The 27,365-nt window shown below is 38.1% G+C and overlaps 1 protein-coding gene across 1 annotated transcript in view; it reads left to right on the forward strand.

Moving 5' to 3' along the window:
• Positions 1-27,365, forward strand: part of si:ch211-113g11.6 (uncharacterized protein LOC559008 homolog) — a 58,053-nt gene that overhangs the window by 15,146 nt on the left and 15,542 nt on the right. Inside the window, exons 2-10 of the mRNA XM_037676131.1 lie at positions 2,935-3,074; positions 6,623-6,685; positions 11,799-11,894; positions 12,188-12,293; positions 17,458-17,565; positions 19,905-20,044; positions 21,930-22,108; positions 24,136-24,244; positions 24,474-24,684. Coding sequence (XP_037532059.1) covers positions 2,935-3,074; positions 6,623-6,685; positions 11,799-11,894; positions 12,188-12,293; positions 17,458-17,565; positions 19,905-20,044; positions 21,930-22,108; positions 24,136-24,244; positions 24,474-24,684 — 1,152 coding nt within the window. The remainder of the gene's footprint in view (positions 1-2,934; positions 3,075-6,622; positions 6,686-11,798; positions 11,895-12,187; positions 12,294-17,457; positions 17,566-19,904; positions 20,045-21,929; positions 22,109-24,135; positions 24,245-24,473; positions 24,685-27,365) is intronic.

The raw sequence follows: 27,365 nt of genomic DNA on the forward strand, positions 1-27,365 counted from the left end.
TATATATATATATGTATATATATATATATGTATATATATATATGTATATATATATGTATATATATATATATGTATATATATATGTATATATATATGTATATGTATATATATATATGTATATATATATGTATATATGTATATATATATGTATATATGTATATATATATGTATATATGTATTCCAACAGTTATTGGCAAAGTTTTGAATATACTGCAGTCAGAGTCCAGTCCCCCACCCATACACACACTGAGGTAAAATCATTGTCACTCCCTTTTATATCCAATTCCAATTATATACCTTTTTTGACTATAATTCTGTTTTGTGTTTGATTTCTGTTAAGGCAAATGTACTTGGTTAGGATAAGAAAAATACACAATTTTCATATTTTGATGCAATAAACATACTGCTATTTTTAGTACCCCATGTATTGGACCTACACAGCATAATACATCTTTACTTATGACAAGCTTGCAGTAGCCAAAGCAGTTACGGTGAAAAATGTCTCATGTTCTACCTTTCAAACCAATGAATTTTAAAATGTGATATTCTAAAATGACTTCAGAAGAAATGTCTTTCGGATGAATCAGAGATTTATGAAGATAAATATTTGTTATGGTGGTAAAATCTTCTTTGAGGATGATGATAATTTGTCTCCAAGACTGAGTTTTGCTCAAACCAAGATGAATCATCTGAAGCATATTTAGGAAGTGACGATGCTCTGCTTGTCAAGCACCAAAACAAATATTAATCTAAATCTGTTGGTTTGATAGCCTCATGATGCTCCCCTCAGCCAGCAGCCACAGCGGACATCCTCGCGTATTTCTCATTTTCTTGTGAGGGGGAAAAAAGCTCCATCAATTAGGTTCCCGCCAACAACGGAGGCCTCTGTTTCCATAGAAACGTAGTTGGTTGGCTAGCAACCTGTACCACCTCTTCATCCTGCTAATTCCCTCAGACTCTGTGTCCCTTTTATTTAAAAAAATGAACTGAAAATCTTTTTTGTTTAGAGTTATTGTTTGTTCATACTTTTAGACAAGAGTTTATGAAACATCTCTCAGGGAAAATGTGTTTGTTGTTTATTTGTTATAAACAGAAGCAGTAATTTGTATCTTTAGTGCAGGCACAGTTGATGTGTAGGTATGTGCACCTTTGATTAGATGTGTGACTCAGAGATGCTCAAGTGTACTTCTGAGCATTCTGGAGGTGTCTGCAGTGACCGATTCTGTGATTGGATTTGCCCACATGAATATCTGAGTGATATTTATGCTCCCACCACATGCCCTTTTTCTCCAGCACTCAGTCTGTACAGACTTGTTGTTTGACGTGAAACCTCAAAGGGCAGCGATGTTGGAACAAACGTTTAGGTAAATGCAACCAGTTCATTACCAGGGTTCATCCGGTTGGCTGTGATATTGATGGGACTCTACGTGCATACAAACTGGACATTTGGCCTTTTTGTTGTGAAGACCTCTAAACTTTCAACTTATTTTACCTTCTAAAGGAGCTTAGGCTTGATAAATCTGGATTATCTTTTTAAATTACATGAAAGGCCTCCGTTCTGGCTTCATCCAATCATCTTTTGTTACTATGATGGATGTTTTTTGTTGTTTAATTTTTCAAACGAAATAAAAAACTATATATTTTTGACTGATTCCTTATAATCTAACAAAATATTCAATACTGCATTACAATTAGGGTACCTTCAATAATGATTTAAAAGTAAACACTTTATAAAGCCTTTAAAACCATTTAAAAATAATTGTAAAAAGCTGTTCAATGTTCAAGTTTCTTTATTGTCATTCGCATCACATATGGTACATGAGGTGGAATGAAATTGTGTACTCAAGATCCCAGGTACACCCAAAAATAGCAAAAACAAAGTATATTAAATAAATAGTATATAAGGATCTAAGAAACACACTAAGGTATACGCTAAAGGAACTCTAAACAATACACTAAATATTTAATATATATGCTAAACACTAATAATGTAAAAAAAAAAAAAAAGTGCATTAAACAGCAGCCCGAACATGAGTCTGTGGTGAGTAGCTGGGTATGAATACAGCAGCATAATGGCAAGAGATCAGCAGCATGGATAATCAGCAGCACAGATAAGTCACATATAACCAATTAAAGTGGCATTACAGTGAGTTTCATACATTTGTTCATACATTAGATCAGACTCCTTAATTGTCAAGACCAGGTATTTCATTAATTCATTTAAAAGTTATTTTTTTCTAGTTGTCCTGTTTACAACAAGTGGTTTAGAGATAACCAGGTATGTGCCTGTTTTTTTTTTTTTAGGGTATGGCCTGGCCCTTACTGAGTGCATACCTGGTACTTACAGGTTATGTACTTGATATCTACAGTATACTGCCTGTTAATTACCAGGTATTTACTGTTTTTTTTTTTTAACAGGAAACAGCCTGGTAATTAATGGGTATGTACTGGGTACATATTTGATACTTGCAATAATTTTATATGCATAAATATGCACAAATATTTTATACTGAAATCCTATGTTGTAAAAAAAATACATGTAAACGATAAGAATAAAAATACAGATAAATATATTCTTACTATTTAGCAAGACATTATTCAGCAGTGTCCTTTTTTATCTAATTTACTGTAATAGCCAAATATTGTTTTGCCCTAATAAATAGCAATTTATTAGTCATTTACAAGAGTATCTTTAATATAAAGTGGTATCAATAAATTATAAGCCTGTATATCTGTTGTATTGACGCATTGGTTTAAGGTTTGAAGTGTTATTATTTTTGTTATAACAATGATGAGCAACAGATTTATCCCTGTTGGTACTTTTAGTTCAAGCCGTTGAACTTTATATCAACATGGCATAGTTAGTATTAACAATAATTTCCCTGGTGTACCTCAATAAAGTTAATCTCTCTGCTTCTTTGTTCTCAACTTCAGAGCCACCCAGGTACCACTTCGACCGACCCGAGAACTACATCAGCATGTACCACCAGGAAGGAAGCGACACTCTCTACGTAGGCGGCCGGGCGACGATCTATGTGTTGAACTTTACCGACAGGGGGGTCGACAACCAGCAGGTAAATGTGACCTCAGATTGACTTTCATGACCCACATCAAGATAATGCAACCAGGTGCTCACAAACTGTGTTTTTGATCTGCAAAACCGTACTGCATGATCAAAGAGTAGATCTGCTACAAAGGTTAGTCCACTTTAAATTCAGATTTGTATCTAGTCTTGGGAGTAATACATTTGTGTGGATGATCTTTTAGTTCAGAGGGAGGCACCTTTGAGCCTAACGTCGAGCTGTTGTTTCTGTTCAGCTGTTGTGCATAAATCAATAGCTGTTCGTGCAGAGTTAGCAGCTTTTTTCCGGCTCTACCATACTCTGGCATTTCTGTAGAGCATTGCGAGAGGCTTGATGCTGCTCTGTGTGTCTGCCAGCAGGCAGTTGGCTCAGCATGGGACAGAGAGCAAGGGAAGCCTGCCTCTTTTCTACATTTTTTTAATGAGCAGCTTCTCATCTGTAGGTAAACGCCAAAGTTAAATGGATGAATGGAACGGCTGGCCTCATTTAGAAAAATACTTCAGATGTATTTCAGTTCATAAACAGCTTCTGAGTTAAAAAGAGGTGATCAGATTCATCTAATTGTTTGGCTTTGGGTTAGACAGACTGAAGTGTTGCTTAAAATCAGAAGGTTCTGTCTGGCTCTGCTCTCCATTATAATTGAACACTTTGACTCCTAATGAATTGGTTGTGCCTCTTGTTTTTAATTACTGAAGACTTCTTGATTGATTTTGCGCAGCATAACTATCTAATTCCTATCAAACGGGTCAGTGGTTTCGTCACTTAATGACAAATTAAACGGACTGCACTTGAAACCGTAGCGTTTGGCATTTTCTTGTCTTTAATGACCATCACAGCTGTTGGTAGTGTGCAATTTGTGCATTTTCAGTGGTTAAATCTGAATAAGAATGTGTCACAACTCTAGATTGATAGCAAGTTAGCATATTGTTGCTATGAAACTGTATAATGACGTCAGTACTAGTATTTTGCAGTTTGTTTTCTTATACATTTTACCATTTTACGGCAGGTATTTGCAAAGTGATGCTTGTAGCCCACCCAGTATCTCACTGGACTGTGACTGTTGGTGAGAAAATAAGTAATTTTCAGTCTCATCAAATTTGGTGACCAGGGAACCATGCAGCTGCATTTTGAGCAGCTTAACTTTGAAAATAACACTTTATATTTTAAACTGTGTTCTAGGCCGTGCACATTATTTTGTTGCCCACATTATATACTTTAACCCACTTTGTACCCACCTCAGCAGCTTTACTGAAAAGTAAATCTTTTAAAATGAGGCCATTCGGATTAGGATCAGTTATTTTCAACAATAATTCATATTATTTTTTGACCTGGACATGTTTTTTTGTCAGAAGAGAATTCTTATGCATGTGTCAAAATTCAGCTTTTGCATTCCTGAAACAAGTTGGAGATGGCTGCGGTCAAATCTAAATGAGTTTGAGACGTCTGAAATGACTCTGCAACTATTTGGAGTGAAAGTTTGTTGCACAAATCTTTTACATGCACATGCTTGAATTGAATGACAGAACTGTGAGTCTTTGTAAAGTCCTTAAAATGTCACAAGACGTTCTGTAAGAGTCTCTCTCCAAATAAAATTAGCCTATTATTGCTGCTCAATGAGCTACATCAATGGTCACATCAACTGAGGATCATACAGTTTGTTCACAAAAAAATAAAACTTGACATCAGATTGTGGAAATTATTGCATACTTTCCGCTGTACATGCCACACTGCAGTATTAGTCGCATCAGTCCAAATATGTCTAACAAAGTGGAAAAAAACATAAATAAGTCACTTCGCCGTATAAGTTGCATCTATTATGCGTCACTGCTGACAACCCGGAAACATGGGCCGGTGTTGTGCCAAAGATCGATTGGCTGCCAAATGGTGGCCGTGGGGGCGTGCACGGGAGGACTTTAACAAGAGTTTAACAAGATTAACACTTAAACAATTATTTTTTTCTCAACATTATAGCAAAGGTGTGTCTCAGTTGAACTTTTTCTTAATAAATGCACTTTGATGGTCAAAGCAGCTGCATTTCAAAAGTCGATTCGCGGCTGTGGGAGTGCGCAGAGGGAGGACTCGCTGTGCATTTCTTCGAAATTTACCAAGTTAACCACCAAAAAACATTTATTTGTTTGCTCAACATTATAGTAAAGGTGTGTCTCAGTTGATCTTTTCCTTAATAAACGCACTTTGATGGTCAAATCAGCTGCATTTCGCCTGGGCGGCGTAACGAAATGCAGCTGATTTGATGTTTGCTCCAGGAGTTCCAGAAGAAGACGAAGTGAAAGTAAAGACGAAGATGTCTTCAGTGGTAAGCCAAGTGTCTCATTAGTAGCCACTTTTACCTATTAATGAGACACTTGGCTTGCCATACTACTCGAGGATTCTCTAGTGGCTCAAAATGGTATTGTTCAATATTTTCCATGTCAGAATGAATGAAATTGTCAAATCTCAGCCAAAAATTGTTATAAATATGGGGAAAAACATAGTCTCTTTAGTGTATAAGTCACAGGGCTTTGAAATTTATGCAAAAAGGTCTGACTTATGTGGTGAAAAATATGTTACCTATTGTGCATGTAAATATCTAGTGTCCACAAACTAATGGTCAAGGGATTAAAAATAATTTAGGAGTAGCTGTATCCCTGGATGTGACCAGCTCTAAATCTAGTTGCCATCTTGCTGTGAGGCTATCAGGGCAGACAGAGATTTGATGGCCTGCCTGCTGCTGACCCAGAACAGATCCAATAAAAACTGTAGAAATTAGGTCACGCAATATAAAGAAGCTGGACTTGTGACTTGAACTTTTGAAAAGAGAGAAAAAAGCGCAACTCACTGTACGATTATTTTCACATTTAGGCTTTTGAATACACAGCGGGCGACTTAAATAGTTGCTTTAGCCAGGCATGGATTTGCTCTAGGTTCTGAATTGATTGCAGCATAAGGGTTGGATTTTCCCTTGACTTGATGACAGGTGCAAAAACACAAAAGAGTAATGTGTTTCCCTTTGTTCAACTGCTTGAAAAGGTCAACCTCTGTGATGGCTTATTTTTCTTAAACATTTAGGTCACAGTTGGTCAATCTGAGTCACTTATGGTGCAGCATGATTTAGTAGAATATTACAGTATGGCAAGTGGCAACATTAAACACCCAAACAATTGGTAACATGGAGTAAGAAACATTTATTACTGAAAGGTTAGAAAGTCGTTATTGTCTTTGGTAAGATAAACTAAAACCACCAATGTAAAGCCACACCTCAGCAGTTTTGTCAGAAGAAGTGATTCCTTTGCAGCATTTATGCATCTCTGTCTAATTCATGGTGATTATTTAAGAGGCTGTTTCTAAAAAAATATCAAGGTGGGATTGAGAAAACACTGCAACTACAACAACTAACAATCGTTTAAATAAGTATACAGTGAGAAAATGAGTCTCACTGTATGTCTCTTTTAGTAAGCATTGTTTTCTTGAGGCTGGTATGACACTGAAGCAGTTCAGTGTAAAATAACTTGACATAAAATAAACATTCTTCTTCCTTACAGATCCCAGCAGCATCCGATCAGACTGCAATTGATACCTGCAAGGCCAAGGCGGCACCGCTCGAGGTAGAACTCATCCTCACTGTCAGCGTCTTCATCACATCACGTCTGCAAAGCAGCTCAACAGTGCATTTGTCTCAACATCATACTTTATTATCACTGCTATGTTCTGAGCTAAGATTGCTGCTGCTGTGTATTTTTCATATGTTGATCCATTTTCTTTAATCCAATGGTCAAAACACTATGAGAATGTTGAAAATGGTATATAGGCAGAGGAGCTATAATTGCATTAGAGACCACTTTACCCTTAAAACATCTGACCAAAACAATGTGCAGTTCAGTGAGCAGTTAATTACAGTAAATATTTCAAATACCACAGAGAGACAAACATTTGAATATTTACCACAACCTGCACTAATGCTCAGAGCGTTTTAATCCACAGAAATAAAGCTTATTCATGAACATCCATATTCATAGCAGTTACCACAAACAGACAAATGGTAAAAAAAAGATGGAAAATTACCTCAATAGAAATAAATACAGTAGGCCGTTGTTAATTGTAGGGGTTAGGTTCTAAACCCGCCTGTAATTAGTGAAAATCCGTAAAGTAGTGACGTTATATTTATTTTGGTATTTATATATTTATTTTAGCATTTACAGGTGTGTGTGTATATATATATATAAAATAAGATCGATTTTTACGACCGCATACGCGTACTCTGTGTCACACAATAAACTGCGCGGCAACGGACTGTTTGTATGCAACACCGATGTATTAAAGTCCCCTTCTTCATCCCTGGTCTGGTTTAATGGCCTTTTCTTTTGTTTTTTTGTTTTTTTGGGGGAAAGGTACGTGACCTCTTCCTCCTCGTCCGTTGACACCATGACTGAAATTGTGAGAAATGAAAGAATTTGAGAATTAAAATCGGGCCCGGCATGGCTGTGGGAGGGTCTGGAGATTTCCCAGTGGGCCGGTATGTGTGGACTGCAGGGCCAGCGCTCCCTGTTTTTTTTTTATTTCTTTTAAAACTTTCTATTAACAACATATAAACACAGAACACTATGGCTGCTGCTCCTGGGCTGCCAGCTGGCTCTACCGAGGGCCACCAGTTTTTTTTTTTTTTTGTGACCTGTCTGTCAATCCAGTAGGCATGTCAGCAAATGACAAATCGGTGACCTCAATTTGTCCCAAAAGTAAATGCCCCTTGCCTGCGGAGCTGGGCTGCAGCCCATCAGGGTGTACGCTCAAGTATGAAGTCTCAACTATCTTCTGACAGTGCTCACAGTATCTGCACGGTTCACTGAGTACACACAGTATGCCCGAGTATGTGGGATCATTTGAAACCCTTCCCACATTCTTGCAATGTTCTAAACGCTTAAACCTACTAATTTTAACAACATATTTTTATGTGGCTACTAAATTTTACTTACCAGCACGTCCTGGCTCGGAGGTTCTCGTGGGCCGGTTGAAGGAGATGAAAAAAGTCCTGGTGGGCTCCAGATGGAGCACTGGATATTTGGTGATGCACGTCCTCCCTTGGAAGTCCTCGTGGGCCGGCTACCAGCTCTCAAGATTCACCGATGGGTCTGGAGGTCTGGTTTTGGTCTGGTTTTGTGGGTTCCATGCGGCTCTCTGCATCCGCTGGACTCCAAAGTCACTGCAATAAGCGCTGAACTTTTTCGGATCAGATCAAAACTTTCCCTCTAGTATTTCAGCAGAAAGCAATAGGGCCTCTGGGTGAGGCACTCTTGGCTTCTGGGAAATGTAGTCATTAGGAGTGGGGATACAGTGTAGGCTTATTGAGAGAAAACTACAAAATGGCAGTGCCTGTTCAAAGTATTTTATTTTTGTTAACTTTTTACTGCACAGCATCCCGCACTGTCCCAATCACAAGTAATATTAAAGTTAACAGTCATGTGCCCTGTAAAAATAATTCTCATGTTCAATCCTACTTTGAAAAACCGCGAAAGAGCGAGTCCGCAAAAGTTGAACTGCGAAGAAGCGAGGGACTACTGTATTTCAAAGAGGCATAAGTGACCAAAGTGATTAAAAGAAATGCAAAATAATAAATATTAGACAGTGAGAAACCATAATGCAACAATGAAGCCAAAACAACTTCAAAGCAATGCAAAATGTAAACATCACAGTATTTACCTACACAATAATTATTAAAAAATAAAGATGAAACCAGCGGGAAATGATGCAAAACAAAACGACAACAACAAAAGACAATTAACAATTGAGTCTTTTCTAGTAAAAGATGGGTTGGCCTTTATGTTTTGGTTCCTACAGTTGCATTATTCATTCATGTTTACTCTCTTGCGATAACTTCTGCTGATATGAACAGATATTTTATGATCAGTCTAGTTTAAGGGACGCTGCGTGGAGATTAATATGACTTATGATATCATGCTCCTTGATGCCTTCACTCCTTTTTATTACCTGTAAAAGTCTGATGAGTGATGGTATCATTGGCAGATTGAGCTGCCACTCAGCCTGAATGTGGAAAATAACGCTGAAGCTGGATTTAGTTGTTTTTCACACTTCACTTGCTGCCGTGGTTCAATCTTACTGCTCCGTGTCTAAGAGCGATATGTTATGAACAGCAGAACTGCTGATGAATATATGACCTTTATTACTATTTTTCAGCCAGGAAAAAATACTCTGTTCACACACTTACACACAAAACTGTATGTTACAAGCTTTTTAAAATGACTGTGTCATGACCAGAGCAAGGAGAAGACAGCCTTTACTGCAGTGACAGCTGTGTCATCCCAAGGCTGCCAAATTAATCACAGCTACAGTCTGTCAGCGGTGGGCAAGGAGAACTGATCACCCACATCTTTTTTTAATGTAAACTTGTAATGCATCCTTTGCCAATGTGTACTGACCTTCACTGTGGCTAATATTACTTGATAGAGTATTAAAAAAAACAGACTTGCTTCACTGAACTCAAGAAATGCTGAAGTTGTTGCAAGCTAGCCCAGCTGTAATCCTCTCATGGCTTTTTGTTGTGACCTTTCAGGCATGAATCTTGAAGACAATTTGGAAAATGAGCATAGTCCTTCCAAATTCACTTGCTTTGGATGTTATCATCCATTAAATGGCCGCTATTAGTTGTTATCATCCCCATACGTAGTTGTCAGACTGCCCCTCCTCTACCTCCTAGTAGGTTTAAAGGTACGTTATTATCACTGATAATATTTTCACATGGTTAGGTTAAGACTCAAGGGTAAGGCGGTTAAATTTAGGGTCAGTGGTCTGGGTCAGGTGCAAGGCTAGGTTTAGGAAAAGGGTTACATAAAGCTAACTAAAATACACTTCCGGTTTTACACGTGAGCCGCGATGCATATTATCACCCATAAAAACATAACTTTAAACTTACTAGGAGGTAGGAGGGAACAGTCTGAACGCTACGTATGGGATGATAACAACTAATAACGTCCATTTAATGGACTGATATAATCCACAGCCACTTCCAAATTTAAATGTTAAAGTTGAATTCATGGCAAAAAAAAAAAAAAAAAATCTGCACAATTGTTGAAAAGACTCCATACAAGGCAACATTTGTTTTTGCCGAGTTGTAAAATGAACGAATGGTTGTGATGCGGATTCTAGAGTTCATGAAGTCTTTTCAATGTTTGAAATGCTTTGAAAACCCATATAAGACAATTATCCATATGCTAAAGGGTGTTTTTTGTGTGTATGATCATCTTGGTCAAACGAGCCAGAGAAACTCTCGGTGATCATAATCTTTACATTTAGAGGGAACAAATTGCCAAATTAAACCAAATGATCCTGTAGGAGAGAATTAAAAAAACAGGCAGATTTGATGGAAAACATCACTGCTGACATAAGATGGAGTCTGTGTGTGTGAGCTAACATGTTTTGGACTCTTCATCCACTTTAGCATATATTTATCTAGAGTGTCCACAGGGTTCAGAAACTAAGGACAACAATACAGCACAGGAAAAGAAAAACTAATCTTACTTAAATCCATCTAGCCCACATGACTCAATCGAATCTGACTCGGGGCACAAACCTTCTGTTCCTAAAGATAAGCTTGTTAATTAGACAGAGAAATATTGACAAGTGTAGAAGTTCCAACATTAATGCAGAATGGCTACATGCTTCGGTAAAATGTTGGTATTCTGAAAGTAGATAATAGTTTTATGGTTTGATAAAAAATAAACTTACCATATCATATACAACAAATATTACACGTTATGTCCCTCAGTTTTAAAAGCTAAGCCTCGTGGGTCATTTTGACACAAGGACGAGGGTTAACCTTCTTCACAATCTAAAAATTGTAAATAAACTGTTTTTAGGTGTCTACCAAAATTTAAACCACACAGCCATGTGTGTTATAAAGCATGTCTGCCCAAAGTCTTGCCATTACAGCTCCCTTGCTTTAATTCATGTGTTTTTCCATGGGCAAGATCAAATCACAGCACAAGCCATGCCTGAACACAAACTGTTCCTTTTGTTAATATAAATGTGCATGCACACAGCCAAAGAGAACTAAATAAAATAAAATATCTGCCCACGCAACGCCTAGCTGACTGCCCACATATCCACCTACACTCCTGGTTTTTTATTTTTTTTGTAAGGCTGTCACCAGATGCCCAGCTGAACTCATGATCTAACTGCTTTCTGCAAGATAAAGAAAAAAACAAAACACATTAGACACATTTCAACACACTACAGTATGACCTGAAACAAGAATTTATTTCCTGAGATTCATATTCTGTTAGGAACATTGTCCATGTTTGTACCTAATGAATAAGTGATGCACATGCAGTTTAGCAGCGTTGTACTGCAGGTCTAAGCCTTTTGCATGCTATCTGCCAAAAATGTCGCAAGCATGGATGACTCCCAATCTCTTTCTTTCAGCAAGCCCATTTTTTGTCTCCAGTAATTTCTTTCGTGTTGTGCTCCTGCTTTGTTTCCTCATCCCTCACTTGCATCTTCCTCTGTTTGTCTGGATCCCTTGGTAGGTTTGTCATTTTGTTTTGTCTCTTCCCCTCTAATCCCCTTTTCACAATCTCTCTCTCCTCTTTTTTTTTAAAATCTTTAATCCATCAGAAAAGCTGTGCATTCCTTTCCCTTTGCATCATTTTTTTGGGGGTCTTTCTTCCTTTTGTTTTCATTTCCACTGATCTTCCTTTTCTCCCGCAGATGGAGTGTGATAATTTCATTACCGTCCTTCAGAAAGTAAACGACACATTCATAGCATGTGGGACAAATGCTGGAAGCCCCAGATGCTGGATGCTGGTAAATATCTCCAGACAAATTATTCTGAGCATGCGCGCCTTTCTTTCAGCTGCTGCAAAGTGCTTTTTCCTAGAAATTTAGCAATCTCAACAACCATTGATGTACTTCCTCACTTGTGTCTTTAGCTGGTAGGATGCAAATTTGAAGGTATTCATTCCACAAAACACAAATTTACTAAGTAATGAATGTGATCCTTCACAGATAAATTGAAGCTTATCTAATGAGTGTGGGGTAATGTAAGTAATGAAACAGGCCTTGAACAAACTTTAATATCTCCCTCCTTCGTCCTGCAGGTAAATGACTCAGTGCTGACAGACGTCCAGGGTGCTGGGCAGATAGCGTCCCCCTCTGACATTTCACCACCGTACCCTTCACAGAAGTTCATCAATTTACCTGCAGGTAATGAAGACAAGAAGGAAACTACACACATCTTTGTAAAAGTCAGTGATCCCTTCCACACTGACTTGCATCCACAGGGAGATGGCATTTTAGAAAACCCCCTTAATATATATATATTTTGAAAATGGGTTCCAAAGTGAGAAAAACCCTTAAAAGGCACGTCAAAGTCCCACCCGTATGATGTACAACACTTATAATGACAGATTTCAAGCTTGTTTTTTGGTTTGCAAACACCAGTTGCTTTACTACAGCAGAACCTTTGTGGTTCCCAACACAGGTCCTTGAGGAACACCATCCTGCATGTTTTAGTTGATTTCTTGCTCCAACACACCAGATTCAGTGATACAATTACTTCTGCATGTTCTGCAAAAGCCTGTTAATCACTCCTTCATTTAAATCAGATGTGTCAAAGCAGGGAAACAACTAAAACATGCTGCATGGTGTTCCTCAAGGACCAGGGTTGGGAACCATTGGTCATACTGTATAATTTTAATGAGGTGGCAAAACCTATGGGGAATACAATAGCTTTAAACAGAGCTGAGCAAGTGCCTGTTCTTATTACACCAAACGATCTAAGGACAAAAGGGTTTTAATCACTTTCTTAAGATGTCAACAACACTAGAGCAAGCATTGCACAATATACATCAAAAATACATATAACAAGAGAAATGAGACAAGTTTTAAATGGCTGACACTCGTGTATAAATAATTTACCCCGAACCATTTGAAAATTAATAAGGAACGCTTTTCTCTTCATTTCTTGCTTGACACTCTGCCTGAAATCGTCCATCATGTCTTTGAACTGACAAAGTTTGCAGTCAATGGTAGTTTAATTTGACACAAAGTATAATTTCCACTTCATCTACAAAAACAATTGCTCTTATACTCAACCTTTTCTTTACTTTTCTTTTCGTTTATACACATTGAAGCATCTGTTCCCTGTCGTTTTTACTGTTTCCGTATTTTTATTTTATGTGTGGCATCGTTACAGCTCAATATACAGGTTTGACATGGTTAATACAGCATTTAGAGTTGTTTTCTATGTTTTCATGTGGATGAACTCTAGAAATGGTGCTGTGTTTACAAAGAAAAAGATTGTTTAGGAAAGAGACCTGAGATTTGTACAAAATCAGAATGATAGAAACTCAACAAACCATTGGTGTAGGATACAACTGGAGCAAAGTGGCTTCTGTGTATTTTCAAATGAAGCATTCAGTTTGATTGATTATAACTTTACTATAAAGCAGGTTGTCAGTTATGGACCATTTAGCAAACAAACAAGCAAACAAACAAAAATATTTTTAAAAAGGTTTGTCGAATTGTGAATGTTTATTTTTGTCATGTATTCCAGCCAGCCTTGTGCCCATTAAAGTTACGACTCTAACTTTTTATAAAGCATAAATGGAAATAAAAAAAATAAATGAAAAAAAATGTCTCAAAAAAGTGAGTGAAAAAATTTGTTAAGGAATTTTGAACTTTGATCATGCTGCTGTAGACCAGTTCACAAATGTTTCTCCAATGGGTCCTTGGATAAAAATCTATGTTATTTACAAGTAAAAAAATCAGACTTGTGTATCTAGATACAAATCAGTTATATATGTACATAAGTGCGGAAAATAATTTATGATTTTATAAACTAGCTTGGCACATTTCACAATGCTAACAAAAATCTTTGCTACATCTTCCAGTACACATTTTCAGGCAACATAAGATCATTGTTTAACAGGGTATCATTCTGCTTTAACCTGAACAAGGCAACAGAACAGTATTAGAAATTAGGTACTTATTTTTTTTATTTACAATATAAGAGTTTGTAAAACCACTTCCCAATGGTGAGACCAGCTATATTGTATGGTTTGGAGACAGTGGCATTGACAAAAAGACAGGAGAAAGAACTGGAAGTGGCAGAAATGAAGATGCTAAGGTTCTCCTTAGGAGGGACAGGATGGATACGATTAGGAATGAGATCATCAGAGGTACAGCACAGGTTGAACAACTGGGAGATAAAGTTAGGGAAGCCAGACTGAGATGGTTTGGACATGTCAAGAGGAGGGACAGTGGGTATATTGGTGTAAGGATGTTAGAAATGCAGCTGCCAGGAAAAAGACAAAGAGGAAGACCAAAGAGGAGATATATGGATGCAGTTAGAGAGGACATGAAGGTAGTTGGAGTGAGGACAGAGGATGCAGAGGACAGAGTGAGGTGGAGGAGGATGACTCACTGTGGCGACCCCTGAAGAGGGAAAAGCCGAAAGAAGAAGTAAAACCACTTCCCAACAGAGAGCTGGATAACATAATAAATATTTAAGGCAGTAATTAGTGTCAAAGCTCAGAATAGTTTGGAATGAATCAGAACCAGAATAAGCTTTATTATCATTACACTGAGATACAATGAGAATATGTACGTACAGTCATCCGAAAGATGGATGGAGTGCAATGAACCTACTTTCTTAACCAAAGTTGAAAACTTTTGATGAGTTTAACAGGAAACTTACAATCATTTCTGAACACTGTCACTTTGAAACTTGTCTTTTTTTGTAGAAGTCACCTTCAAATATTTGAAGGTATCTCATTTGTGTCAGGATGAGGTGACACTTCAATTCAAGGTGCCTAGAAGTGATCTGCCTTTAACAACCCCCCTCTTTTTTGTACCCAAAAAAGGAGGATATCCTGTTTTATCTGAAGTACCTTACATTATGTTAGTCAGATTTGACAGATTTACAATTTAAAATATGTATTTTTCTAGAGTTTATGCACTTTGACCTATAGCTGTCTAGTTTAAATTAAAATTATGGACCCTCTGACCAAATATGGTTCTTTTCCACACATTCTGATCAAGCTTGTGTTCATTATACGTGTAAGATCATCACACAAATGTTTGAATACACAAAATTAGAAAAACAATCTCATTTTGAAATGTAATTGAAGAGCGACTTGATTTAGTTTACAATATGAGAATGAATAAAGCCTCCCTCCCCCCAAAAATGGACTAAACACAGAATATCTTAAATTACCTATCTACTAGTGTCAGAGTGCTAAATTTTAAAAGGAAGGAAACACCTGAACGGTACTTTAATTTACAGATGGTAAAACATATTAATGTTTAACATAGTTATTCAATTCTTGTGTCTTCATAAATCATTAAAACAACCAAATAATTTATTTCAGACGTTTTTGAAAGATTATAATTGTTAAAAGATCTTTGGCCCAAAACAATTTGGACAGAACAAATTATTAATATAGTTGAACCGTCTATTGTTCTGGACTCTAAAGAGAAACTGTAGGATGGCTTTGAAAAGATAACTCAAACTCTTTGGAATTAACTGTGTATACTGTATAAATAAATAAATAAATAAATAAATAAATGAAAGAAACTGTAATGCATTAACAATATTTTATTAAACTGTTCAAAAACACAGTTTTTATATTGAAGTTTTTCCTTGACAAGATTAAGTGCTGTATTTTCATAATTTATTTTTTAAGTACAAAGTATAAGTGCATCGAATTTACAGGTCCTCCAGGAGAACTGAGATAAGGTGGACTGTCAAGGCCAACCGGGGAGAAGAATTCAGATAAACATTTGTTTTGGGGACAGGCAGAACTTTACTGATTTAAGTCTACCTTGAGTCTTTGCTGGTCCTCACGAATCCCAAACGTCCAAATTCAGTTCAATTCAGCTTATTTATATAGCGCCAACTCACAACACAGTTATCTCAGGGCACTTTACAGGAACATTCACATACATAGAAAAGCCAATTAGTAAAGTTCTCTATCTAAGAAATTCAGCAGACAAGTGGACACACCTCTGGCCCATGCCTGAGAGTATTTCCCAAGATCTGATCCACCTGCCAGTGAATCCTAGGGGCCACAAGTGGCCTGCGATTCTTACAAATCACATCCAATTTGCGGTTCAGTTCGCAAAACAATTGAGTCTGGGTGCTTGAGGCACAGAGCAAACCGTCACATAAGGCAGGCAGTCCAACCAGGGCCAGATTTGCTGCTGATGACGTCCTTGTTTGTTGATAAACCAGGAACCTTCTGATTCCAAAAAGCAGGAAACCTTCCAAACGCCCCAGGAATCCATGACATATCCAGCTGCATGCGTCATCAGGGCAAGTCGGCTCGCCTGAAGCTTATCTTCTCATCGAGACTGCATTGAGAGACCAGCTGACCAGATCCATAGAAAGAATTACGGTTTGGAAGATATGTAGAGAGAGGCTCTGAAGCAGTTTCACAGACAGGACAGAGAAAAAGCAAAGCAGAGGAGAGAGAGGAGAGGGAAAGAATCTGCCCTTGACAAGAGCAAGTGGTCACGGTCAAGTTCTCTTTAGAATAACTATTACAGAATTGTATCCTTTTTACTTAGAAAAGACACAATGATTTGCCCAGATTTTCTGATCTTCAAATCGAACAATATGGATTGCCTTTACACAGAAAAGGAAAACTTTATGCCAGGTGTAGCTTCACGTCTGACAAATAGGGCTGTTAACGCCTTGGTGCACACCACAGGAAACAAAACTCCCTACTGTGTAGTTATTAGACAGCATGTCACATTAACCAAATAAAAATGTTTCTAATTAAAGTGACCTTTAGCAGTCACTGTGCATGAAGAGAGACACAAAAATTGGCTGTTTCTTGCACCAGCTAATGCAGATGAGTTGTTTGAAGAGGCACTCAAATCAGTGAGGGATTGGTTTTCTCCGCGGGGTGCTCTTCCAGATGGGGAGTGATTGTGGATGCAATGAGCCGGGCCTTTGCTTAAGCTGAGCAGCATTCAAAAAGTGATCAGCCCTGATTAGGATGTTACTGCCATGATTTCAGATGCTTCCCCCTCTGCATTGCTATGGAGACAGAGCTCTGAGAATGTGGAGACAGATAGCTGCTCATTTATTCAGTGAGCTGCTCTGCCTTCATGTCTTCTTTGCTCCTGATCTCATTAATTTCCCTTATTTCTAATATTCCTTTTTATATTTGTCCTCCTGGGTCTCTTCTATTTTGTCCTTCTGTTCTATGTTGTGTTTAGTGTCCTCTGTCTTCAGTTGTTTCCCTTCTTGTTTCACTACAATCATTCCTCCCCCTTTCCCATCCTAGCACTGTTGAGCAATCTTCCTTTTTCTTTTTCACTATCTCTTTTCTTCTGTATCTTTTTCCACTGACTGTCTCAGATGGGAGTCTGTATTCTGCTATGTCATCGGTGGGAGGTCACGCTGGCTCGATCCGGCGCACATTTGGCCCGCAGAAACTCCTGAAGACGGAGAACGTTTGGCTGCTGAGTGAGTAGGAGGAGGGGAGTCACGCAGAAACCATACAGGTTAAAAAAATAAATGCATATGGAGATGGTGGGTGGTACACTCTGTAAATCATCTACTATCACTGCTAAGAGACAAGAAGAGCATGTAGGTGGACTCAGAGTTACAAGCAGAAACCTTTCCACTGAGTTTATGCTCTTGCTGACACTTACAGTGACCTTTTTATCACTTGTGTTCATTTATGTAGCGTTAGAAAAATATGTCATGTACCACTGAACACATTTTAATGAAATGCTTTGATAGTATTCACTAAATGTGCATCTACAACTGATTCACTTTGTGGAGTTAATCCCATTCAAGATGGCCACCACACCTAAGATGCCCATCCAAGCACAAAAATCCCCACACCTCAGCCAGATGTGCTAAAATTTAGTGTAGTAGTAGATGAGAGTAGTTCACAACACATACTTTTAATTTGAAAATATTGGCGTTTACCGTTAAAGTAGTCCCTCGTTGATTGCGGGGGTTAGGTTCCAAACCCCAGCAATAATTGAAAATCCGTGAAGAAGCGACATATTTATTTTAGTATTTATATATATTTTAAGTCTTTAGAAACCCTTCCCACACTCTTATCTTGCTCTAAACTCTTAAACCTATATCATTTTAACAACATACATACAGTACTGTATATGTAGCTACTCATTTTTACTTACTAGCTCTGCAGAATGGCAGCGGCTCTCGGTTCTGGTCCGACTTGCTTCGTTTCTGCAGACACACCCTGCAGCGACAAAAACCACAATCAATGTTGTTAACTCTTAACCTACTAATTTTAACAACATACTCGTATGTTTCTAATAAATTTTATTATCAGCGCACCCCCGCGAGCCAGCTAGGAGCTCTCGGGTTCACCACTAAGTCTGGGGGTCCAGTTCTGGTCTGGTTCAGTGCAGCCCTTGAATGCCAAAGAGTATTTTGGGGGTGAGGTGAGGGGGTGGGGTTTGCAGATCTTTGGTTAGTCAGCGTGGGACCGGAGGTGGTCGATTGAGTCCAAGTCTGAATGAAAAAAGTCCCGATGGGCTTGGGAAACAGCGCCGGACCTATGGCGGTGCATGTCCCCACTTGGAAGTCCTCGTGGGCCGGCTACCAGCACTCGAGATTCACCGATGGGTCTGGAGGTTTGGTTCTGCTCCGGTTCTGGTCAGGTTTGGTGGGTTCCATGAGGATCTCTGCATCCACTGGGTGCCGAAGTCACAGTAATAAACGCCAAACTTTTTCCGATCAGATCAAAATGTTCCCTCTAGTTTTTCAGCAGAAGGAAATGGGGCTTCTGGGTGGGGCCCTGTTGGCTTCTGGGAAATGTAGTCTTTAATAGCGAGAATACAAGCTTAGTGAGAAAAAAATACAAAATGGCAACGCCCGTTCAAATTATTTTATTTTTTCATTAACTTTTTACTATACAGGTACAGTACTGTATCCAGTACTTTCCCAATCACATGAGTAATATTAAAGCTGACAATCATGTGTCCTGTACAATTTTTATTTTTACTACTTTTTGTACAATATTATACATTCATAAATTACGATATAACGAATGCGTGATAGTTGAACTGCGAAGTAGCGAGGGACTACTGTACTATTCAAGTCAAGTGTGTCTGTATGTTAGCAAAATATCAAGAACCACTGGGGGTGGCTGTGGCTGAGTGGTTAGAGCAGTCGTCCTCCAATGCGAGAGTTGGGGGTTCGAATCTACCAGCAGTCACATGTCGAAGTGTCCCTGGGCAAGACACTGAACCCCTCATAGCCTCTGATGTGTGTCCCATCAGTGTATGAATGTGATAAATCACTGATTAGTTTCTTTAGAATGATTTGTTCAGTTAGCTTTGTAGAGATCTAGTAGAGTGCTGTATGAATGGGTAAATGAGGGCACAGATTGTTGTGTAAAGCGCTTTGAGTATCTTGAAATAAGATAGAAAGGCGCCATATAAGTACAGTCCGTTTACCATTTACCATTTTCTTGACTACCAAAGTAATCGTGGGATATAAAACTACCACTGACTCACACTTAGAGCTAAAATTTCAGATAATGAAGTAAAGTTTATTTGGTAATGGCTAAGCGTCATTCTCAGCTATATTATCAGCATCAGTACATTTTGCAAGATGTGGCTGTGGCGGCCATCTTGAATCAAAGTTCTATCGTGAAAGGTGGCAGCTGATGCGTATTCCTTCAAGAAACTTGATGCAATAATGTAATATTAAGGCAAATTCAAGCTTTTCACTCATTCTGCTTGAGATGTCTTGTAGGAGTAATGCATTCTCAGTGAGCTGATATAATTTTAGATAATATATTTCAATATTTTCTGCAGATCCACAGTTTGCTGGTGCAGCTGTAATCCCATCTTCACAAAAATTCAAGGAGGAAATCTACTTCTTCTTCACGGAGTTCAACAAGACAGCCAGAGTGGATGAAGAGCCATACAGGGCCAGGATTGGTCGTATCTGCACGGTAAAGAATCAGCTAAAGAGCCTTCAAAACCTTTCAAGTTGTGTTGTGCTGCATGCTCCTTTTAAAGTTTCCCTTTTATCAAGTGTTTGGAGTCCTGGGCATTAGTTGGGGTTAAGGAAGCCTAATCAGATGCTTTGTAGTGTAAACATCTCTTGTTGGCATTGTGGAATGTGCCAAAGGTGAAGGCATTAATTGTTTAAGCAATAAAACATTTAAACTATGGGAAAAATCTTCTGAGAGTTGGTGTTTTGATGGATAAACCTAAAAAAAAAAAAAAAAAAAAAAGAAGAAGAAGAAGAAGAAGAAGAAGAAGAAGAAGAAGAAGAAGAAATAAATCACATGGACCTCAGCAGCATTCTCTTTGAGAATGTGGTGTTTTAACAAGTAAAATGTTAAAACATGGTGTGGTGCTGTATATTATATGAAATCATTTTTATGTTCTGTATATTCATCCAAATTGAATCATGTGCTGTAAAGCTTTAGAGTGCTCCTCCTCTGCTTGGGAAACAAAGTTGTGAAGATGCTTCCTTTCTTGAAACTTTGCAATCAGCGAAGTTAACTCAGGTGTTTCCAGATTAGCTGTGAAAGGCAAAGCACCTGCTGCTCTGTGTGATTCACAACTCAGCCTCTAATTTATTCCCAAATCAAGGATGTCACATGGAATGAAAAGGTTAAAGAGGAGAATGTCACACGAGGTGATGACTATTCAGCTATTAGTAGAATAACCTTTTTTTTTTTAAAGATTTTTTTGTTTATCCTTTCTAGTCTTTTCTCTGACAGGTACATGAGAAGATGTCTTTTTACCCCATGCTGTTACCACTTTAAAAAAAGGGTTAAATCACAATTACTACTGCATAATCATTAAAGAAGTAAAACGTACACCTGGTTTGTTTTCAGCCATCAATTCATCGTCTTTACCTGAATTTTCCATTTTGGGATGGGAATAGGGAGGGACAGCACGGACAGGTCTTCAGTTTATGACAAGGACACTGAGAGACAAATGAGACAATTCAATTGATTTTTTTTTTTTTAATTCAACCTTTATTTATACAAGTTGGTCTCATTGAGCCTCAAGGACTCATTTACATGAGAGACCTGTTTATCTACCGGTACATTAAGAAGCGATGTAAAATACTAAAAAACAAACAACCATTCACTCTCTCACTCAAACCTAGGGACAATTTAGAGTTACCAATCAGCCTAACATGCATGTTTTTGGTCTGTGGGAGGAAACCGGAGTACCTGGAGAAAACCCACGCATGCACGAAGAGAACATGCAAACTCCACCCAGAAAGCCCAGGAAATCGCTCATGCGGCCTTCAAGTTGTGAGGCAACAGCTCTATCAACTGAGCCACGATGTCCTGTAAATCTTCAAATATCAAATATAATACATCACTTTATGCTATTTATCTTTAAAAATGAAAATATATATAATATTATTATTTAAATTTATATCACACACGGCAAATCTGAAATTAGCATTAAGTCCATACTTCTTCACAACTTTTTTATTTTCTCAAATGTAAAAAGTATTTTAAATACGTGACTTTCAACAAAAACTAATTATATATATATCTATATATATATCTATATATATAGATATATATATAGATATATAGATATAGATATATATATATATATATAGTTCAAAATTAGTCTTCCTCCTCAGGCTTTGTGTTTACAAAAAGCTTGGACCAATTTTTATATCAAAAGCTTTGAAAAGAAGATGCCTTTTTTCCCCACAAGTTGTGATTTTTCTGCACAGCATGGGTCTGAAGACTGAACTTTGCAACAAAACACAATGCAGGAGTCTCAAGGAGCTTGGCAACCTTGCTGCCCTTGTATGACTTTGTGGTAACAGCCCTTCTGTGTTTCTTTTTCCAGGTGGATGAAGGGGGCATCAAAGCCCTGCTGGCAGACTCCTGGACCACCTTCATGAAGGCGAGAGTGATGTGTGGTGCAGGAAACACTCAACAGCAGTACAACAACATGAGGCAGGCCGTGGTGCTGACAGCCCAGGACAAGAGGGCAGGGGTCATGTATGGCCTTTTCTCCAATGCATGGTGAGATTTTAATGCAAGCTTTTAAAATGCACCCCTCAGCTTGGATGGATAAATTCAGCAAGTTTGGGACCATTGAGATTCAAAGTGTGTGCAACCACACAAGTCAGCTTTGAAAAAAATTGTCAAGACTAAACACTGACGTTCAGAAACTTTTGTATTTTCCAAGATATGGAATTATTGAAAGGTTATAATCAGTCAAGTTTAATATATTTTTCTTAGAAATATAAAAAATGCTCTTGTCCACCTGCAGAATTCATTAGAATTTTTAAAACAAAATATATTATCATTGCGATTTTCATTAAATTTTGACTTGGATCCAGCAATGATCAAGTTTTTTTTTTGTTGAGTAAATAACTATTTTCCAGTTATATCAGCTGGAATTGACACAGTGACGTGATGTTAGCATGGTTGTCTCGTAAAAATAAGGTCTATGGTTCAAATCTTGGCCACACTGCCTTTCTATGTGTAGCTTAAATGCTCCCTCTGTGCCTGAGGGGATTTGAGTTTCTGGAGTTGTTTGTATCTTGTTTCAGTGTTTGGCCTGTGATAGACTAGTGACCTTAACAGGATGCACTCCACCTTTTTACCTTTGGACATATTCAATAAATCTTCAGGCCACCGCAACACAAAAAAATCCAGAGCATAAATAAATAAATAAACAAAATAAAGAATAGATTAGATACTATCTACACTAACAGGCCCTTTTATTAGATTTGCCTGTTCAATTGCTTCTTAAAACAAATAGTTACTTAACCAATCAGCTGACAGTAACTCAATACATTAAGGCATCTAGACACGGTGAAGCCAATTTGCTGAAGGTCAAACCAAACATGAGATTGAGTGAACAGAGAGAATTAAATGACCTTGAACACAACACGCTGGTCGGTGCCAGACAAACTGCTCTGACTATTTCAGAAATCGCTGATTTACTGGGATATTTGTGCACAACCCTCTTTTGAGCTTACAAAGAATGCTCCAAAATAGAGAAGGAAAAAAAAATGTTTTGGACGAAAAGGCCATTAAACGGTTGTTGTATGGATGAAAAGGCCTCATCGATATCAAAGGTCAGTGGAGAATGAGCAGATTGTTTAAGATGATAGAACGGTAACAGCAGCTCAAATGTTACAACTACAGGTTTTTGTAGAACTATCTCTGAATGCACCACATGTCCAACATTGCAGCAGAAGTCGGCACAGGGTGCCATTCTTGTTAACTGATAACAAGAAACTAAGGCTACAGTTCCCACAGGCTCACCTAAGTTAGTCAGTAAGAAAGTGGGAAAACAGCCTGCTCTGATGCATCTGGACTGAAAGGACTACAACGGCCTCCACAGCCACAGCTCAATTCCATCAAGCACTTTTAGTGTGCACATGAGGTCATAAAGGATGTGCCTCTGTGAGACTAAGTCAATATGAACAAAAACCTCTAAGGATTCTTTCCAATAGTTCAATGAATCTATGCTGTGACTAATTTAGGATGTTATGGAGGCAAACAGCGGTCAAACCTGTAAGGTGTGCCTAAAGGAGGTGAGGTGGAAAAACAAAAACTGGTTAAAAATCTTCTGAATGAAGAAAATTTCCGACCTCTAATAAATCTACATGCAATTTCCACAGTTGGTCATGGTCTGCATTAATTTACGTTTTCTACATCCCAAAATGTAAAGGTATGGTGGGTCTCTTCAACTGCCTTTCACGCTAACATAGACAAAGTAAACAATTTAAACAAACAAACTAAGTTAAGTTTTAAATGTTTAGTTTGGGGTTTTTCCACGTTATTGCATCACCCTTTCAAATGGCAATCTTAACAATATAAACTGAAAGGGGGGAAAAGACTAATTATAAACAATCATTTCTTTGAACGTTCACCTGAGTTTTTGCTATACAAGTAATTAAAGCCTTAGCTTTAAACACACACGTCCCCAGATTTTACATCATTAATGTCCCAGAGCTGAGAATTTATTCCTGCTGTTTCTTTTGTCCTTGCCTTGTTTACTTCAAGGGTGTTTTGTTTCCTCATCAATATTTCAGGGGCAGAACCGTGATCTGTGCCTATTCCATTGAAGATATTGACCAAGCCTTCTCCACCTCTAAACTGAGAGGCTACAGCAGTCCGTTCATTGGCAGTCGCCCTGGCATGGTAAGAAAATCTTCAGTTTTTTTTTTTTTTTCTCATTGTGATGCTGAGAATAAAAGATGTGCAAACGTATGAGTCAGCCTGCAATTTAGAAACAAAAAGCCTGAAGTGCTATTTTTGAAAAGGGGTGAGTTAATAAAAACAAGCAATTTGGAAGCTCTTCGTCCAAGCATGTCTAAGTCATTCAAGAGTCGGTCCTGATGGAAGTCAATTACGCCACTTCTCTCCTCAGTGTGCCCGCAAGAACCCCTCAACAGCTGAAAGCCAAAACAACATCAAAAACCTCGGGGTGATCAGATACCACCCAGAAATAGAGGATGTGATTCGTCCTGTTGGCGTGGCTCCACTCGACCTCCCCACAGACGACCAAATCACACACGCGGTGGCAGATATTGTCCTGGCAGTCAACGATGAGCACTACAGTGTCCTGTACCTCGGAACAGGTGTGTGTTTACGTGGATTCTAAAGTATTTGAAATGTCATTAATATGTGCTTAATGCAAATATTTTCTCTGTGCTTAAGACATTTTTCACTGTTCTATAAAATCTGTAGTATTTAAAGAATCGAACATTTAGGAACATACTTTCATCATTCATATAAACCTATTGGGTGGCTTCGGCTACTTGACATACAGTCAATTTTAATTTATGTCAAGGTAACAGAAGTGGAAGCCACAAAGGTTAAACTCCTCCTTTTGGCTTGCTGCAGTACAATAATTAAGTCCTGATCATGTTAACCAGGGGTGCCCAAATACGTCCGTCGCGATCTACCGGTTGATCGTGATCTACTGGTTAATCACAAAGGTATTATGGGCAGACCGCATGACATAAAAAAAAAAAAATAGACGTCAGCCTTTCATCCATCCTCACTATGAAATTTGTCACTTTATTGACGTGAACGTTCGGCCGTTCATTTACACGACAACAGCCCTCGTTCTCTCTGAAACCGAAGGTTTCTGAATCCAGGTCTCAGAGTGGAGATTTTCAGGGGACCCCCCCCCATGGTGGTGTGAAATGCTACACAAGTGTGAAGTCGAACATGTGCACAGTCCAAAGTTTTTCTGCACTAACAACAGTTATAACAAATGGCAGAGTGCAGTTTTTTTTGTGCTGCTCACTTTTTTTCAGCATGTAAGAGCAAAACTAATAAAATCCAAAGAGACATTTGTGTGTTCATCAGTTTAGACATAACTGTGGTCATGCATGTGCAATGAATGCAGCTGAGCCTGGCATAAGGGTTGCCAGATAAATTTAACGTGTCTTATTTACCCCCTTCTTTTCTGTGCACGTTTAACAAACACAACACACACCTCATCTGAGAATATCTTTACTCAGCACATATGACAGTTTAGGTCAAAATAATTTCATTTTCAAGTGACAGTACTATAGTTCATAATTTCTTATCTGGCAACCCATCTGACATGGAAACTACAGCGTTTCCGTGTAAATCTGCTCATTTTTTTGTTTATTATCCCCAATAAACATTGAAAAAACATATTTTTCCAGAGGTTGTTCTCATGTAAATAAGGCCTTATAGCAGGTAGATCACTTTGACTTGGTAATTTTTAAAGTAGCTCACATGTTGAAAAAGTGTGGGCACCCCTGATGTAAACAAATGTGAAATTTGCTTGACTAAAAAAGAGAAATGCATTTTAGATTATTTTTGCGAGGTGTTAAATTTTGTTGACTCGTGTAGCTCTTATGTTCCAGCTGCATGATCAAAATGCCCATTAATTAAAAACACATTTAATTTTAATTAGTTATTTTGGATTAAGTGTCACATTACTCTGCCTGTCAGTGTGACAGCCTGTAGGTGAGTTGGAAGAATATGAAGGTAAAACTTTTGTATTTATGATCCAGCCCCACATCCAATTAAAGCACTACTCCCAAAAATTGATGTTTTGACTTTAGTTATCTATTGACTTTAGTCACAAAATAAGTTAAAATTATTTAATTGTATTATTTTGTAGTTGTGTAGTAATAACAAAAAGTCAATTTATGACACTTTGCTAACATGTTTTTTATCAACAATGAACATCTGGAAAATATTTTGTTGGTTTTCTGTTAGACTGAAGTTTTGACAATAACAGATTTCATAAGCTTTGGCAAAATTTTATCCTCAGCTGGAAACGCTGCGTCATAATAACATGTTTCAATGTGGTTGCTACGACCAAACAAAATAGTGCATGAGCTCACGAACGATTTCAAAACCCTGTAGAGATATACACAATGTTTGGTTTCATTTTGTCCAAAAATCTATTTTGTGCCAGGAAGCAGGTCCAGGTTTTCAAAGAGGCTCAATGAGAACATCTTACTGACACGTTACATTATCTGCACCTGCTTTTCTTGTAACTTGAGGAAAATCCATTTTCTGTATCTGACCAACATTATTTGCACAAGATAATTGAGCCACTGTGCATTAAAGTTCCATCAGCTGCAACTGTGCAAGAAATAAACAACTTAACATATTACAGGCAATGTGAAGCCAAATCTGCAGCTCGTGCACTGCATAGCGAGTGAAAAAGTAAACCTTTAAAAGATGCTGCAAGGTCAGTATTTCTTCAGCTCACTTGCTATCTAAAAATTCTAGGCCTTCGCAGCATTGCTTTTATTTGATCAAAGCAGTAAGTCTGAGCCGCAGCTGTCGCTCAGAGCGGTTAGTCTAAATATTGCGATGAGCCTCAGGGACATCACTATGGCAACCATCACAAGTCGTATGCTCACGCACCGTATGTTGGAGTGTCTTGCCACCCCGAAGTTCACTGATGAGTGTCATCTTTCTCGTTGCTGGAGTGTCTCTGTGCTTTTCACTTATCAAGGCGCACGAGGCTGGGTCTATTTCCAGTGGACAGAAAATAAGAATAAAAAAGACAGGTTCATGGCCTCTCTCTGTGGGTTTTCTAGCTGTGTCATTAATAAGACAAAAGGGGAACGCTAGCAGCCATGGATCTTTGTGCCGGCCTAAAAAAAGTAGAGTTTGACTCACATTGATGTCTAAAGGAGGAAAAGGTTGAGCTGGGAATCAACAGTTAAAACATGCTTCCTGTTTGCAGATTAATTTTTAGTCCTTCGTTTATAGCGGGGGATCCGTACCCTGAAGTTCCGCGATAAATAAAAAAACGTGC

The sequence above is a fragment of the Nematolebias whitei genome, chromosome 5, assembly GCF_014905685.2.
Source record: "Nematolebias whitei isolate Nwh7 chromosome 5, NemWhi1, whole genome shotgun sequence".
Taxonomy (NCBI): domain Eukaryota; kingdom Metazoa; phylum Chordata; class Actinopteri; order Cyprinodontiformes; family Rivulidae; genus Nematolebias; species Nematolebias whitei.